This window comes from Cydia pomonella, chromosome 10 (genome assembly GCF_033807575.1).
Source record: "Cydia pomonella isolate Wapato2018A chromosome 10, ilCydPomo1, whole genome shotgun sequence".
In the NCBI taxonomy this organism is placed as follows: Eukaryota; Metazoa; Arthropoda; class Insecta; order Lepidoptera; family Tortricidae; genus Cydia; species Cydia pomonella.
Window position 1 is genome coordinate 22402192 of NC_084712.1, and position 18696 is coordinate 22420887.

The 18696-nt window shown below is 53.9% G+C and overlaps 1 protein-coding gene across 1 annotated transcript in view; it reads right to left on the reverse strand.

Moving 5' to 3' along the window:
* Positions 1–5231: 5231 nt before the first annotated feature.
* LOC133522452 (suppressor of cytokine signaling 2-like) overlaps positions 5232–18696 on the reverse strand; it is a 71922-nt gene continuing 58457 nt past the window's right edge. Inside the window, exons 4-5 of the mRNA XM_061857811.1 lie at positions 16526–16756; positions 5232–7358 (exon numbers count right to left, since the gene is read on the reverse strand). Of these exons, the coding sequence (XP_061713795.1) occupies positions 7265–7358; positions 16526–16756 (325 nt within the window). The 3' untranslated portion in view covers positions 5232–7264. The remainder of the gene's footprint in view (positions 7359–16525; positions 16757–18696) is intronic.

Genomic DNA, 18696 nt, shown 5'->3' on the forward strand with positions numbered 1-18696 from the left:
TAGCGCCCTCTATAGTATTGCTACTGTTTCTTTACGTATACCTTTCAAAACCTTATACGTACAACTTTAAATACAAGGGACCAGTCGTTGTGAGATGTATGACTTCGCGTGCATAGCTTAAAATAGTACATTACGATACAAGTGCGAAAAATAGGAAATTCGAAACGAGTGGCGATAAATTAAAACACGACCGAAGGGAGTGTTTTAAATCGACACGAGTTGCGAATTACCTATTCGCACATGTATCGTACAACGTTTTACAGTACATATGGCCCTTTAAATGTTCGACACAGTAACGTAATATGCTACTTCTCGCACTATTGCTATAAAGTAGCCCCATATGTACTGTAAAACTTTTTATCGAACCGCTCAGCGGTTAAATTGCCTAAATGCGAAGACCGATGGCGAGCACTTAGCAGATATTTGTGGAAGTTGGTAGAACCATGCATGCTTACACACTTGTCATAATTTGTGTTCCGGGCATTCGGTCTTCCGTCGCCAAAGTGGCAAAAATGGAAACCCATTCGTTGTTCGTATGTCCGTCCGGCCGTCCATCGTTTGTCCATATGTGACAGCCATTTCGGTACATATGTATCTAAGAACCGATTATGTACTTCATACAAGTACACATGGGCGTAGGCAGGTACAGTCAGCATCAATAGTAGCGGATGAAACAACGCGCCAAAAGTACCTGACATCCCAGATAACTTTTCCAAATATAGATTAATTTCTAAAATTCACGTTAAAAAGTATATCTTTTACAGTCTTAGTTGTTCTATATTAAAGACATCACTTTTTGTTAAGCTGTTACAGAATGGTAGATACTTATGAAGCGTTATTTGATCCGTTACTTTTGATGCTGACTGTACAGGCTAGAGCTCAAATTTTACATACAATATATGCCCCTCTGCACCGACGAAAGAAGCGACAGTATTTTAGGAAATTAGGTTATTATAAGTACAAATAAAATTCGGTATATTTAGTCAGAACATATATTTGTTTCTGTATATAAATTATTTTCATGTTTAGCATACATTAGTCTACACACACGCACACACACCTCATTTCTATTATGTCACACTTATGTTGCACAATCGGTGATATTAGAAAATGTACAAAACTAATTGAACTTATTTTTCATAGGTATTACTCGAAAATTTGGCGCAAAAATCGGAACCTATAATCTAAAGACAACATATAGGAATGCCAATATAAACGACTAATTCATATGAAAATATGACTATGGCAATCCACACTATGTCACTGCGGTCCCATAAAAAATATTTTGCGCCATATTTTTGAGAACTCATTCAAAAGTGACGGTAAGAACAGTTCCATTCATATCTTCCTTTTTTGGCATTACAAATAATTCGCAGAAGTAAGCTTGTGGTTCCAAATTTTCCACTTTATGCGGTAAAATTTCGAAGTAAATTATAAGTATTGACCATGGTACAGTCGAGTACACAGATATCTTTACAACCCAACATTTCAAATATATGTCAACGCGACCTTAAAGTCAGTGTCATAGAGGCGTGTAAATATATTATTGGCATGTTGGCTTGTAAAGATGTTGGTGACGCCGACTGTACATTAGATAATTCCATTATTAAAGACTGTACGCTTACTTCTGTGGAGTTCTTTCTAATGCTAAATAAAACGGAGTATAATATCAGCCACCTAGTTTTGGTAATTTATTTGAGGGCCGATATCAGGATTATAGCTTTAACATGAAATTCTCATTAGAAAATAAACATCAAAATGCATCAAGTTTTCGTAAATGACACTATTGGTTCTAATTTTAATGCATTTCAAAATTTATTACCATTTATGAAAAGGAAGTTTGAATGGAGTTTAGGTACATAGTTCTTCTTAGGTACATCCCTGACCAAATTTGACGCATATTTGCGCTTTTTTTGACATTAACCCAAGGGCGCCATCTACTTTGAGCTTTTAATCTCATTCAACGGGTTAAAAAACGACCAATTGCTTACAGATGGCTGGGAGAAAAGGCCCACTTCCTCAGAACAAGATTTTTTTTGTTTTTTTTTTTGATAGTTAGCAAACGAGTCGCCTAATGGGAAGCGGTCATCGTCGCCCATGGACATAAGTAATATCACAGGAGCCACTTAAGCGTTGCCTGCCCCTTGAGAACTCTAAATACCCGCTTCTTGAAGAATTAGCGCAAAGGAAACCCCTCAGGAGGCAATTCATTCCACATTCTGCACCGTCATTTGAACACATAAGCTCATCTGTCAGTTAGTTCCTATTCGATTGCAGCGCCATCTGGATTAAGCTTGGTGTTTTAGCGCGCGTTACTTTGTATATTATAGTTCGTTTTTTTTTTGCATTAGAAAATAGGTAAACAATCTTGACATGTCCTTTTATTGTAAAACGCTTTTCAAAAATCAGTAACTATTACTTATGAAAGCAAAAGAACGTATATGATTTATAACTGGTACAAATTTGGCGTGAATTATTTTTCGAATGTGTTTTTTAATAAAACACGTCGAAATGGCTTACCTTCTAACAAATTGCAAACGTTTTGGCAGCGCTACGCTCGCAGCCGATCCCAGCGTTTTCCCGCTTTGTATAGGAAAGCGACTACGAACAGAGAACCTGCTGCGCGTTCCTGGCACTTAATATGTTAAGGGACTGAGGAAGCCAGATGCCCAAATGAAAAGGTAAATACTAAAAATAATTGAGATTATTCAAGGTACATGTTTATTCTATATTATTCTGATCACTAGCCACCCCGGCTCTTGGTACACCAACCAAATACCGCCACAATCCTCCTATCTATAGAATCCAATTTTCATCGGCCTGCCTAGATTTCAGAAACTTGAGAAATCTTCATTAAAATCATGGAGTCGGAAAACCATGTTCTTGCCTACTAATATATTTCACTCGACGCCATTGAGCATCTGGCACTCTTCTTGCAACTGAAGTAAGAACAATGAGAATAAATAATTTCGTACATTGAGCCATCTGTCCCTTTCTCTATCGCTTGCTCATCATTGTATTGGTGTCCTGCTCGCACAGTAGCATTGGCCGGTATCATGAGCGGGACAGCAATATCGGAAACGCGTGCGATAGAGAGGTGAATGTACGAAATTATTCGTGCTTGATTTATAATAGACAGACCATTTTTATTCATCATAAGAAATGGCAGAATTAACAAATAGTGACATTTAATACAAATAAGCCACATACAGGTGTCACATACGCGTCGGTCAACCTTTTAAATATTAATTAGTAATTAATATGGACGTGAGAAATGTAGCGGTATTTAATATTTCCTTGTTTATTGAACATAAACGCCATTACATGGCGCGCGTATAATTATTCTACTTAACTACATTACTCTAAGAAATAAATAGAAAACAATAACTATTTACAAATTCAGCCTCAAACTAGCATTCTCATGGCGACCCTGCCAATGGCGATTGAAATACTATACTCTTTAGGTATTTAAATAAAAGTAAACAAACAATTTGTAAATTTTCGGGTAGTTCTAACATTTATTGGTTAATCAACCAAATACAAAACCCACTGGATCCACAGATCCAGTCGGTTCCACAGGTCGTTCAGTCACAACTGTACGACCTGACTGTAACCTACATTATTTGATCTTGCTTTAGGAGCCATTTGAGGGTAGATTTTGTTTACTATTTTTTAAATACCTAAAGATACAGAGCATAAACCAGCCAATTATGTCATTCGAAAGTAGCTGAGATAGCTATCCTATATTACATTAGTACAGCCGCCATCAGATATATCGGAGCAGCCAAGGCGCTCACAAATATCTGAACACGCCTCTATTGTCAAGGCGTTGGAGTGCGTGTTCAGATATTTGTGAACAACTTAGCCGCCCCGATATATCTGATGGCGACTGTACCAAAGACTCCAGAGTTATTTATAGAAGAAGCGCGTAAGAAAAATCGTGGCAAAGAGTTTAACCTTTCCGGCGCGGTGTCAAACACTAAAGCTGTCACTCGGACGCCACGTCACCGAAGTGTCACAACTGAAATTGAACTTTATGCACATGCACGTAGGTCTATGATCGAAAAGCGAAAAGGTTAACTGACGAATTATTGTGGTGCCGCATATTTTGAGGTAACTAAATTGTTACACGCCATTTTTTGACAAAGTAATGACTGTAAAATTTGCAGCACAAAGTTTTCTAAGATTTTACAATTCTTCTAGCATCAGTAACACTGCCGAGATATAGTCCGGCGAACAAATTGACAAATTGGCGAACAAGACTACAGTTACGATAGGTTCTTACAGATAATTGTTTTCAGCTTTTTTGCTAGAGTTGAACCAAGCTAATTCTGTGGTGATGTCATCATTAATGACAAATTTCTATGAAAAGAAGACGTTTATAATGACGCAGCCTGACTTTGTTCTAGATGGTGGAAAGTTAGCTTAGTCACTCTACTGACACGAACCTTGGTTTTATGGGACGTTCGAGAGCCTACAATATATTCAGAATATTATATCAACTGATTATTGTTTTATAGCCATATTACACAAACATACAGTTACAAGTTTAAATTAAAAAAAAAGTATTTTGTACAATCGTGACATAATAAAGAGCTTTTCAGTCGAGCACCGTGTTTAGGCCACGACGCTTGAAGCTGAGTGGCTCATGAAGGTAAGAGATTAAAAAGCTTGATTATATCACTATTTTATACAATACTTTTTCTACGAGTCATCTAAAATAATACTTTTTATACTATAAAACATAAACGCGTGCACAATATATTAATATTACTCATGAAATAGTTGCGCGTTGGTGTCTTTTTCACTGGACCGCGGCGCCACGCGATTGGATTTCATTATAGTTGACTACAGCGTTTGCTTATGAATATTATAGTTGAGTTGGGCCCACACATGAAAAGTACGCAATTGCAATTTAGTATATGATATCATTATTGATTTGTCTTTCACCTGTTAGTATTTGATCCTTTCGCATTTTCTCAAAGGTTAGCTCGAAGAGATCCCTTTTAGGGATAAGTACGCCTTTGTACATAACATATTTTGTTTTGTCTGTTTCATGTTAACCTGTTTATGTGCAATAAAGTGACATACATACATACATACATAATTCAACCATTAAAGTTGACGAGAAGAAAAAATTTTTTTTCAATTATACTATTTTGTCAGTGATGTGACAGCAAATCGTTGACAACTAAGTCCATTTAAATGTCAAAAGGGACTCTACGTGTTGGTTTCGGCTCCACGCACGCCTCCCAAATGTCGGGAACACTATCGTTCTGGGACGAGTGATAATAGAAAAAGTTAAGTTATCAAAATATATGAACTGTATGTTTAGTAATAGGGTCCCGTTCATGGCACTGTTTCAAATCACATACTTGCGCCGAAAGAGAAGTAATTTTCAACTGAATTTTCCAAACAAAATAGGAACACAATTTAACCTTCATGTAAAATCTTATTCTTAACCGAATAATAAATAAATTAAATAGTTTTCTAACAAAATAGTGTGATGGTTTCTTACTTCGAATGGACAAGAGCGGCATTATGGAACAAATGAGAATTTGCTATAATACAAAAATACAAATTTAAGGGTTTGAGAGAATATTTTTTGTTGAAGCCATGTTTAGATTAGAGTCGCACCAAGATAACTCCGGCGTTTGCAACGACAGAGTGTGGAAATGTCATAATTAATGTCAAATGTCTGCGTATAATGTATGTCATGACATTTCCTCACTTTGTTATGTTTGGGGCAAAGTTAGGCTAGAGTGTTATTCCACGGGTCCAATGTGTAGTTGCGTTTCACATTTTGCTCAATGAGAGAGTGAGACGCAATGCACATTGGTCCAAGAAATTATACAGGTGGAACTTAGACGGAATCTACATTTTTCCATATAACTATTAAGTTATGGTAAAATTCACAAACTATCATATATGGTACAGTCACGGACTTTAATTGTTGAGCCATTTAGGGTCACTAGTTGCCTGAAATAAAGATTTTCATTCGTTCTTTACTTTACATTGAAGATGTCATAGCGTTAGTATTGACAGCCATATTAGCTCGACCGTAGTAAGTCAACAATTAAAAGTCTGCTACCGTCCCTTTTTTCTATATATGCCACATACTAACCGTTTTAGTTGAATGTTTAATTTTTTTTCTCAATAAAGTTTGTTCCTGGCTGAGGGGACAAAATAACAAGAAATACTCGATCAACCCTTAAACTTGTTTAAACAAAACTTGTGATTATAAATAATTGTGTATGAAATGTGTTCAGTTTATGCAATTTGAATTCACAAAGAAAAATCATACAAAAACTTTAGCGAATTAAATTAAGTAGTAAACAAGCACAGCTGAATAGATGCTCTCGATATCAGTCTTACCAACAAATCTTTATATACAAACAGTACTTAATTAAATAATATGCAGATTTTCCGCTAAATACCATAGTTGAGTCCCTAGACCTATATTATAATACATAAATTAAAATCGGTAAAAGGTCCCTGCCTTAGCAACCTGTGCTTACAAAGAAAAAGGTACCCGGGTGTAGTGACTTCAAATTTTTGCTTGTATGGCGTCCAGCGCTACTACAAGAGTTTATCAAGTTAAGAATACAAGTTGGTCTGAATACTGAAATGTATGCACATTAAGTTATGAACTACCTTCCAAGGAATTCGGTGTCAGGTCTTACCATGCCTGTGGCAGCTATCAAGGCTCGAAAAATGGCCGCCATTTAGAAAACCCTCAGGTGCGTATTTACCCTAGGGCCACGGCCATTGCCCGGGGTGGCTGCGAAAGGCAGCGCAGGCCCCACATTTCCAGAAGACGCGGAAAAAATGCATTTGTGCTTATTATATGGGGAGGCCCTGCCATGGGCGCCAAATATACACCTCTGATCACCATGGACCTTATGCCGTTTGTAATAAAGTCCACCGATGGACAGTTAACAGTGTGACTTCCTTATACCAATGTCAACGATTAAATAAGCCCCAATGTCGTCCGTAGACTATGAACGAACATTTTCGACTCTTAAATGGGTCTTTTACGGCGTTTTTCCGAGCCTTGGTTATCAATCTGGTACAATTTGTGATTTTTAAGTCTAAATTTGTACTGAAGTTACAGCTACCGTAGGCATAATAAGTGCCATCGTGCGCGGCGCGCTATCTTGAACCTTGTCGCAATGCATAAAGGTTGATTTTTGCGGTCAAAGAGGCAGCACATGATTTTGAAGTCACATTAGACCTAGGTTTAATCTATCTAGGTACAGACGTGTTAGATCGAGTAGGGGTACTCGCCGAGGTAGTCTAGGAGCGTCGTGGGCAGCGGCAGGAGGCGGTGTTTCGGCGCGCTCCATAGTTTAGGCGATCTGAAATTAAAGTTTTATGTTAGACAGTTGAAATTGAAATTTTATATGAATGTTAGTGACGGATTCATAATAAGGTCAGGCTAAGTTAAACAATCGAGGCGCGTCTCGTGTGCGGGGCGCTTGGGGCGCCCTCATACTAAAAAAGTTGGAGAAAATCATGCGCTGGAGGCGCGCTCCTGTGGCGCCGTCATACTAAATATGAAGTCGGGCGACTCGAGAGCGCCGGCGCCCACATGGTAAACTATCGGGCGAAACCCGGCGGGATGTAGTTCCAGATACCTAATAAAATGTAAATCCCTTGTAATAAAATGTTACTGCTATATAAGCAGGGGCGTCATAAAAATCCGAATATTACCTAGGGTCAGAATCCAACGCTTTATGTATCGTCAGCCACGCACAATGTTGAGTTAGGCGGGGAACTCCTGGGCGTTCTGCTGCTAGTGCTGGACCAGCTCCACCACAGCGGGAGCGAGGGGCGACAAACATTAATTACCTCGGGTCGGAGTCCAGCGCTCTATGTATCGCCAGCCGGGCGCAGTGCAGCAGGCCGTGGCGGCCCGCTCCGGCGCGGCGCGCGCAGCAGCACGGCGGAGTGCGGCGCGCCGGCGCGGTCCTCCCCACACAGTGCACGGGTCGGAGTCCAGCGCTCTATGTATCGCCAGCCGGGCGCAGTGCAGCAGGCCGGCGGCCCGCTCCGTCGCGGCGCGGCGCCGCAGCAGCACGGCGGAGTGCGGCGCGCCGGCGCGGTCCTCCCCACAGTTCTGCTGCTAGTGCTGGACCAGCTCCACCACAGCGGGAGCGAGGGGCGACAAACATTAATTACCTCGGGTCGGAGTCCAGCGCTCTATGTATCGCCAGCCGGGCGCAGTGCAGCAGGCCGGGCGGCCCGCTCCGGCGCGGCGCGCGCAGCAGCACGGCGGAGTGCGGCGCGCCGGCGCGGTCCTCCCACACAGTTCTGCTGCTAGTGCTGGACCAGCTCCACCACAGCGGGAGCGAGGGGCGACAAACATTAATTACCTCGGGTCGGAGTCCAGCGCTCTATGTATCGCCAGCCGGGCGCAGTGCAGCAGGCCGGGCGGCCCGCTCCGGCGCGGCGCGCGCAGCAGCACGGCGGAGTGCGGCGCGCCGGCGCGGTCCTCCCACACAGTTCTGCTGCTAGTGCTGGACCAGCTCCACCACAGCGGGAGCGAGGGGCGACAAACATTAATTACCTCGGGTCGGAGTCCAGCGCTCTATGTATCGCCAGCCGGGCGCAGTGCAGCAGGCCGGGCGGCCCGCTCCGGCGCGGCGCGCGCAGCAGCACGGCGGAGTGCGGCGCGCCGGCGCGGTCCTCCCACACAGTTCTGCTGCTAGTGCTGGACCAGCTCCACCACAGCGGGAGCGAGGGGCGACAAACATTAATTACCTCGGGTCGGAGTCCAGCGCTCTATGTATCGCCAGCCGGGCGCAGTGCAGCAGGCCGGGCGGCCCGCTCCGGCGCGGCGCGCGCAGCAGCACGGCGGAGTGCGGCGCGCCGGCGCGGTCCTCCCACACAGTTCTGCTGCTAGTGCTGGACCAGCTCCACCACAGCGGGAGCGAGGGGCGACAAACATTAATTACCTCGGGTCGGAGTCCAGCGCTCTATGTATCGCCAGCCGGGCGCAGTGCAGCAGGCCGGGCGGCCCGCTCCGGCGCGGCGCGCGCAGCAGCACGGCGGAGTGCGGCGCGCCGGCGCGGTCCTCCCACACAGTTCTGCTGCTAGTGCTGGACCAGCTCCACCACAGCGGGAGCGAGGGGCGACAAACATTAATTACCTCGGGTCGGAGTCCAGCGCTCTATGTATCGCCAGCCGGGCGCAGTGCAGCAGGCCGGGCGGCCCGCTCCGGCGCGGCGCGCGCAGCAGCACGGCGGAGTGCGGCGCGCCGGCGCGGTCCTCCCACACAGTTCTGCTGCTAGTGCTGGACCAGCTCCACCACAGCGGGAGCGAGGGGCGACAAACATTAATTACCTCGGGTCGGAGTCCAGCGCTCTATGTATCGCCAGCCGGGCGCAGTGCAGCAGGCCGGGCGGCCCGCTCCGGCGCGGCGCGCGCAGCAGCACGGCGGAGTGCGGCGCGCCGGCGCGGTCCTCCCACACAGTTCTGCTGCTAGTGCTGGACCAGCTCCACCACAGCGGGAGCGAGGGGCGACAAACATTAATTACCTCGGGTCGGAGTCCAGCGCTCTATGTATCGCCAGCCGGGCGCAGTGCAGCAGGCCGGGCGGCCCGCTCCGGCGCGGCGCGCGCAGCAGCACGGCGGAGTGCGGCGCGCCGGCGCGGTCCTCCCACACAGTTCTGCTGCTAGTGCTGGACCAGCTCCACCACAGCGGGAGCGAGGGGCGACAAACATTAATTACCTCGGGTCGGAGTCCAGCGCTCTATGTATCGCCAGCCGGGCGCAGTGCAGCAGGCCGGGCGGCCCGCTCCGGCGCGGCGCGCGCAGCAGCACGGCGGAGTGCGGCGCGCCGGCGCGGTCCTCCCACACAGTTCTGCTGCTAGTGCTGGACCAGCTCCACCACAGCGGGAGCGAGGGGCGACAAACATTAATTACCTCGGGTCGGAGTCCAGCGCTCTATGTATCGCCAGCCGGGCGCAGTGCAGCAGGCCGGGCGGCCCGCTCCGGCGCGGCGCGCGCAGCAGCACGGCGGAGTGCGGCGCGCCGGCGCGGTCCTCCCACACAGTTCTGCTGCTAGTGCTGGACCAGCTCCACCACAGCGGGAGCGAGGGGCGACAAACATTAATTACCTCGGGTCGGAGTCCAGCGCTCTATGTATCGCCAGCCGGGCGCAGTGCAGCAGGCCGGGCGGCCCGCTCCGGCGCGGCGCGCGCAGCAGCACGGCGGAGTGCGGCGCGCCGGCGCGGTCCTCCCACACAGTTCTGCTGCTAGTGCTGGACCAGCTCCACCACAGCGGGAGCGAGGGGCGACAAACATTAATTACCTCGGGTCGGAGTCCAGCGCTCTATGTATCGCCAGCCGGGCGCAGTGCAGCAGGCCGGGCGGCCCGCTCCGGCGCGGCGCGCGCAGCAGCACGGCGGAGTGCGGCGCGCCGGCGCGGTCCTCCCACACAGTTCTGCTGCTAGTGCTGGACCAGCTCCACCACAGCGGGAGCGAGGGGCGACAAACATTAATTACCTCGGGTCGGAGTCCAGCGCTCTATGTATCGCCAGCCGGGCGCAGTGCAGCAGGCCGGGCGGCCCGCTCCGGCGCGGCGCGCGCAGCAGCACGGCGGAGTGCGGCGCGCCGGCGCGGTCCTCCCACACAGTTCTGCTGCTAGTGCTGGACCAGCTCCACCACAGCGGGAGCGAGGGGCGACAAACATTAATTACCTCGGGTCGGAGTCCAGCGCTCTATGTATCGCCAGCCGGGCGCAGTGCAGCAGGCCGGGCGGCCCGCTCCGGCGCGGCGCGCGCAGCAGCACGGCGGAGTGCGGCGCGCCGGCGCGGTCCTCCCACACAGTTCTGCTGCTAGTGCTGGACCAGCTCCACCACAGCGGGAGCGAGGGGCGACAAACATTAATTACCTCGGGTCGGAGTCCAGCGCTCTATGTATCGCCAGCCGGGCGCAGTGCAGCAGGCCGGGCGGCCCGCTCCGGCGCGGCGCGCGCAGCAGCACGGCGGAGTGCGGCGCGCCGGCGCGGTCCTCCCACACAGTTCTGCTGCTAGTGCTGGACCAGCTCCACCACAGCGGGAGCGAGGGGCGACAAACATTAATTACCTCGGGTCGGAGTCCAGCGCTCTATGTATCGCCAGCCGGGCGCAGTGCAGCAGGCCGGGCGGCCCGCTCCGGCGCGGCGCGCGCAGCAGCACGGCGGAGTGCGGCGCGCCGGCGCGGTCCTCCCACACAGTTCTGCTGCTAGTGCTGGACCAGCTCCACCACAGCGGGAGCGAGGGGCGACAAACATTAATTACCTCGGGTCGGAGTCCAGCGCTCTATGTATCGCCAGCCGGGCGCAGTGCAGCAGGCCGGGCGGCCCGCTCCGGCGCGGCGCGCGCAGCAGCACGGCGGAGTGCGGCGCGCCGGCGCGGTCCTCCCACACAGTTCTGCTGCTAGTGCTGGACCAGCTCCACCACAGCGGGAGCGAGGGGCGACAAACATTAATTACCTCGGGTCGGAGTCCAGCGCTCTATGTATCGCCAGCCGGGCGCAGTGCAGCAGGCCGGGCGGCCCGCTCCGGCGCGGCGCGCGCAGCAGCACGGCGGAGTGCGGCGCGCCGGCGCGGTCCTCCCACACAGTTCTGCTGCTAGTGCTGGACCAGCTCCACCACAGCGGGAGCGAGGGGCGACAAACATTAATTACCTCGGGTCGGAGTCCAGCGCTCTATGTATCGCCAGCCGGGCGCAGTGCAGCAGGCCGGGCGGCCCGCTCCGGCGCGGCGCGCGCAGCAGCACGGCGGAGTGCGGCGCGCCGGCGCGGTCCTCCCACACAGTTCTGCTGCTAGTGCTGGACCAGCTCCACCACAGCGGGAGCGAGGGGCGACAAACATTAATTACCTCGGGTCGGAGTCCAGCGCTCTATGTATCGCCAGCCGGGCGCAGTGCAGCAGGCCGGGCGGCCCGCTCCGGCGCGGCGCGCGCAGCAGCACGGCGGAGTGCGGCGCGCCGGCGCGGTCCTCCCACACAGTTCTGCTGCTAGTGCTGGACCAGCTCCACCACAGCGGGAGCGAGGGGCGACAAACATTAATTACCTCGGGTCGGAGTCCAGCGCTCTATGTATCGCCAGCCGGGCGCAGTGCAGCAGGCCGGGCGGCCCGCTCCGGCGCGGCGCGCGCAGCAGCACGGCGGAGTGCGGCGCGCCGGCGCGGTCCTCCCACACAGTTCTGCTGCTAGTGCTGGACCAGCTCCACCACAGCGGGAGCGAGGGGCGACAAACATTAATTACCTCGGGTCGGAGTCCAGCGCTCTATGTATCGCCAGCCGGGCGCAGTGCAGCAGGCCGGGCGGCCCGCTCCGGCGCGGCGCGCGCAGCAGCACGGCGGAGTGCGGCGCGCCGGCGCGGTCCTCCCACACAGTTCTGCTGCTAGTGCTGGACCAGCTCCACCACAGCGGGAGCGAGGGGCGACAAACATTAATTACCTCGGGTCGGAGTCCAGCGCTCTATGTATCGCCAGCCGGGCGCAGTGCAGCAGGCCGGGCGGCCCGCTCCGGCGCGGCGCGCGCAGCAGCACGGCGGAGTGCGGCGCGCCGGCGCGGTCCTCCCACACAGTTCTGCTGCTAGTGCTGGACCAGCTCCACCACAGCGGGAGCGAGGGGCGACAAACATTAATTACCTCGGGTCGGAGTCCAGCGCTCTATGTATCGCCAGCCGGGCGCAGTGCAGCAGGCCGGGCGGCCCGCTCCGGCGCGGCGCGCGCAGCAGCACGGCGGAGTGCGGCGCGCCGGCGCGGTCCTCCCACACAGTTCTGCTGCTAGTGCTGGACCAGCTCCACCACAGCGGGAGCGAGGGGCGACAAACATTAATTACCTCGGGTCGGAGTCCAGCGCTCTATGTATCGCCAGCCGGGCGCAGTGCAGCAGGCCGGGCGGCCCGCTCCGGCGCGGCGCGCGCAGCAGCACGGCGGAGTGCGGCGCGCCGGCGCGGTCCTCCCACACAGTTCTGCTGCTAGTGCTGGACCAGCTCCACCACAGCGGGAGCGAGGGGCGACAAACATTAATTACCTCGGGTCGGAGTCCAGCGCTCTATGTATCGCCAGCCGGGCGCAGTGCAGCAGGCCGGGCGGCCCGCTCCGGCGCGGCGCGCGCAGCAGCACGGCGGAGTGCGGCGCGCCGGCGCGGTCCTCCCACACAGTTCTGCTGCTAGTGCTGGACCAGCTCCACCACAGCGGGAGCGAGGGGCGACAAACATTAATTACCTCGGGTCGGAGTCCAGCGCTCTATGTATCGCCAGCCGGGCGCAGTGCAGCAGGCCGGGCGGCCCGCTCCGGCGCGGCGCGCGCAGCAGCACGGCGGAGTGCGGCGCGCCGGCGCGGTCCTCCCACACAGTTCTGCTGCTAGTGCTGGACCAGCTCCACCACAGCGGGAGCGAGGGGCGACAAACATTAATTACCTCGGGTCGGAGTCCAGCGCTCTATGTATCGCCAGCCGGGCGCAGTGCAGCAGGCCGGGCGGCCCGCTCCGGCGCGGCGCGCGCAGCAGCACGGCGGAGTGCGGCGCGCCGGCGCGGTCCTCCCACACAGTTCTGCTGCTAGTGCTGGACCAGCTCCACCACAGCGGGAGCGAGGGGCGACAAACATTAATTACCTCGGGTCGGAGTCCAGCGCTCTATGTATCGCCAGCCGGGCGCAGTGCAGCAGGCCGGGCGGCCCGCTCCGGCGCGGCGCGCGCAGCAGCACGGCGGAGTGCGGCGCGCCGGCGCGGTCCTCCCACACAGTTCTGCTGCTAGTGCTGGACCAGCTCCACCACAGCGGGAGCGAGGGGCGACAAACATTAATTACCTCGGGTCGGAGTCCAGCGCTCTATGTATCGCCAGCCGGGCGCAGTGCAGCAGGCCGGGCGGCCCGCTCCGGCGCGGCGCGCGCAGCAGCACGGCGGAGTGCGGCGCGCCGGCGCGGTCCTCCCACACAGTTCTGCTGCTAGTGCTGGACCAGCTCCACCACAGCGGGAGCGAGGGGCGACAAACATTAATTACCTCGGGTCGGAGTCCAGCGCTCTATGTATCGCCAGCCGGGCGCAGTGCAGCAGGCCGGGCGGCCCGCTCCGGCGCGGCGCGCGCAGCAGCACGGCGGAGTGCGGCGCGCCGGCGCGGTCCTCCCACACAGTTCTGCTGCTAGTGCTGGACCAGCTCCACCACAGCGGGAGCGAGGGGCGACAAACATTAATTACCTCGGGTCGGAGTCCAGCGCTCTATGTATCGCCAGCCGGGCGCAGTGCAGCAGGCCGGGCGGCCCGCTCCGGCGCGGCGCGCGCAGCAGCACGGCGGAGTGCGGCGCGCCGGCGCGGTCCTCCCACACAGTTCTGCTGCTAGTGCTGGACCAGCTCCACCACAGCGGGAGCGAGGGGCGACAAACATTAATTACCTCGGGTCGGAGTCCAGCGCTCTATGTATCGCCAGCCGGGCGCAGTGCAGCAGGCCGGGCGGCCCGCTCCGGCGCGGCGCGCGCAGCAGCACGGCGGAGTGCGGCGCGCCGGCGCGGTCCTCCCACACAGTTCTGCTGCTAGTGCTGGACCAGCTCCACCACAGCGGGAGCGAGGGGCGACAAACATTAATTACCTCGGGTCGGAGTCCAGCGCTCTATGTATCGCCAGCCGGGCGCAGTGCAGCAGGCCGGGCGGCCCGCTCCGGCGCGGCGCGCGCAGCAGCACGGCGGAGTGCGGCGCGCCGGCGCGGTCCTCCCACACAGTTCTGCTGCTAGTGCTGGACCAGCTCCACCACAGCGGGAGCGAGGGGCGACAAACATTAATTACCTCGGGTCGGAGTCCAGCGCTCTATGTATCGCCAGCCGGGCGCAGTGCAGCAGGCCGGGCGGCCCGCTCCGGCGCGGCGCGCGCGCAGCAGCACGGCGGAGTGCGGCGCGCCGGCGCGGTCCTCCCACACAGTTCTGCTGCTAGTGCTGGACCAGCTCCACCACAGCGGGAGCGAGGGGCGACAAACATTAATTACCTCGGGTCGGAGTCCAGCGCTCTATGTATCGCCAGCCGGGCGCAGTGCAGCAGGCCGGGCGGCCCGCTCCGGCGCGGCGCGCGCAGCAGCACGGCGGAGTGCGGCGCGCCGGCGCGGTCCTCCCACACAGTTCTGCTGCTAGTGCTGGACCAGCTCCACCACAGCGGGAGCGAGGGGCGACAAACATTAATTACCTCGGGTCGGAGTCCAGCGCTCTATGTATCGCCAGCCGGGCGCAGTGCAGCAGGCCGGGCGGCCCGCTCCGGCGCGGCGCGCGCAGCAGCACGGCGGAGTGCGGCGCGCCGGCGCGGTCCTCCCACACAGTTCTGCTGCTAGTGCTGGACCAGCTCCACCACAGCGGGAGCGAGGGGCGACAAACATTAATTACCTCGGGTCGGAGTCCAGCGCTCTATGTATCGCCAGCCGGGCGCAGTGCAGCAGGCCGGGCGGCCCGCTCCGGCGCGGCGCGCGCAGCAGCACGGCGGAGTGCGGCGCGCCGGCGCGGTCCTCCCACACAGTTCTGCTGCTAGTGCTGGACCAGCTCCACCACAGCGGGAGCGAGGGGCGACAAACATTAATTACCTCGGGTCGGAGTCCAGCGCTCTATGTATCGCCAGCCGGGCGCAGTGCAGCAGGCCGGGCGGCCCGCTCCGGCGCGGCGCGCGCAGCAGCACGGCGGAGTGCGGCGCGCCGGCGCGGTCCTCCCACACAGTTCTGCTGCTAGTGCTGGACCAGCTCCACCACAGCGGGAGCGAGGGGCGACAAACATTAATTACCTCGGGTCGGAGTCCAGCGCTCTATGTATCGCCAGCCGGGCGCAGTGCAGCAGGCCGGGCGGCCCGCTCCGGCGCGGCGCGCGCAGCAGCACGGCGGAGTGCGGCGCGCCGGCGCGGTCCTCCCACACAGTTCTGCTGCTAGTGCTGGACCAGCTCCACCACAGCGGGAGCGAGGGGCGACAAACATTAATTACCTCGGGTCGGAGTCCAGCGCTCTATGTATCGCCAGCCGGGCGCAGTGCAGCAGGCCGGGCGGCCCGCTCCGGCGCGGCGCGCGCAGCAGCACGGCGGAGTGCGGCGCGCCGGCGCGGTCCTCCCACACAGTTCTGCTGCTAGTGCTGGACCAGCTCCACCACAGCGGGAGCGAGGGGCGACAAACATTAATTACCTCGGGTCGGAGTCCAGCGCTCTATGTATCGCCAGCCGGGCGCAGTGCAGCAGGCCGGGCGGCCCGCTCCGGCGCGGCGCGCGCAGCAGCACGGCGGAGTGCGGCGCGCCGGCGCGGTCCTCCCACACAGTTCTGCTGCTAGTGCTGGACCAGCTCCACCACAGCGGGAGCGAGGGGCGACAAACATTAATTACCTCGGGTCGGAGTCCAGCGCTCTATGTATCGCCAGCCGGGCGCAGTGCAGCAGGCCGGGCGGCCCGCTCCGGCGCGGCGCGCGCAGCAGCACGGCGGAGTGCGGCGCGCCGGCGCGGTCCTCCCACACAGTTCTGCTGCTAGTGCTGGACCAGCTCCACCACAGCGGGAGCGAGGGGCGACAAACATTAATTACCTCGGGTCGGAGTCCAGCGCTCTATGTATCGCCAGCCGGGCGCAGTGCAGCAGGCCGGGCGGCCCGCTCCGGCGCGGCGCGCGCAGCAGCACGGCGGAGTGCGGCGCGCCGGCGCGGTCCACCCACACGGTGCCGGCCGCCGCCTTGCCGCTCCTCGTGTAGTGCTGCACCAGCTCCACCACGCAGCGGAACCGGGGCATGTATCGGGCTAGGGGCTTTTCACAGTCTAATCTGAAAAGGAAAGGTTTTGTTACTTCCGTAATTTTAGTTTCGAAAATGTTTGCGCTGAGTATATTTGAAACAAATGTTAGGACAATTATTTATAACTGAATAAAAACAAGTTATCACATATATGAATGAAAGATGCTTTTAATCGAAACACACATACACAACAACATTAAAATAGACTTAAATCTAGGTAAATTAGAAGTTACAGTGCTGCGGGTGGTTCCAGAAAAGGATAACACTCAGCATGTGTCGCTATGAAGCTCTTAAATACCATGGTTCCATAACGTACATAATTTACATCATATATTTATTTGTTTAATTCACGAGAACGGCTACAGTATACCAATTGCACTTGCTAATAATTCTACATACAACGCACAGCCTAAACCAGTGGTGGGCAAGTACGGCCCGCGGGCCAGCTCCGGCACGCCGCCGGTCCTATGAAATAATTAGTATATGGCATTGGCCCAAGATAATCGCAAATAAAAATACGATTTTGCTGCAATTTTGTCCAGCACTGGTCTAAACCGTTGATGGTAAAACCCTAACATTTAAAAAATATTATAAAACTTCAACTAAGAAAGGATTTTTTATATTATAAATAAAGTTGTATGTTTTATAACAACCTCTATCAAAGGTTAGCTTCCTTATAAGGCCTTGTATGTAAAACACTATTTTCAAGTTCAAATAGTACACAGATGACACATTATGACAAGTTTTTCTTATTCATATCAAGCCTTCCTCAAGGAAACTGAATAATATGACGAAACTTAAACGTACAAATCTATTGAGGAAATACGAAAACCAGGAAAGTGATACTTAGCAAAGTACATAAGGAAGTAGATAGGGAAATAATATAATTATTAAATATAAAGTAAATGATAGCAGGAAGCGAGGTGATGTCACTGTCGCCATGGTACAAGCAAATAATATTTAATTTTTGATACAAGCTTTCGTCACTAACTGAATGTACTTTTTCAACAAGCAATTAACACTCATCTAACCAATTCTAACAAATCTAAACACAATTAGGTTGCATTGTTTTATCACAGAATTTCTATGACCACCAACCAACGGATCTACGGTAAAAGTAATTATGGTATTTATAATTAGGCCTTGTTTTTAAAATAATAGTTCTATCTACCAATCTGTCCGATCCAACTGGTTCCGAGATACTATATGTTTTCTATATCTTTCAACTTACTTAAAGAGACTTCGATAACCGCGATACACAGAGCCGTCAAAAATGACCTTTCCCGTCCCATTAACATTTAATGCATGTATCCGGAGGTCGCGGGTTCAAACCCCGGCTCGTACCAATGAGTTTTTCGTAACTTATGTACGAAATATCATTTGATATTTACCAGTCGCTTTTCGGTGAAGGAAAACATCGTGAGGAAACCGGACTAATCCCAACAAGGCCTAGTTTACCCTCTGGGTTGGAAGGTCAGATGGCAGTCGCTTTCGCAAAAACTAGTGCCTACGCCAAATCTTGGGATTAGTTGTCAAGCGGACCCCAGGCTCCCATGAGCCGTGGCAAATGCCGGGACAACGCGAGGAAGAAGAGAAGAAGCATGTCCCATTCAATCTCCCGCATACATTACACTTATCGCCGTTTCACGCGACACACGCTGTTATCTGCCACTTCATGCGGTCGTTTAATGTCGCATGCCGAGAGGCGACATATAATTGTCACGCATGGTCACACCTCTAAAAACACGCTTGTTAAGGCTGAACCACACCAGGGGGCCTAGCCAAGTTGACAATCGTCGGTAGAAAATGCCGATCGAAACTTAATAAGTAACGTATGGAAATATTCAGGAACTTTTCGTAGTCTGTCACCCCGATAGATTTTTTCTGTTCGTTTGGGGTTTCTCGCATTGACATATATCTAAGGACGTGCCTTACGGGCACTAAGAATGTGCACGAATTCGAGCTAGTCG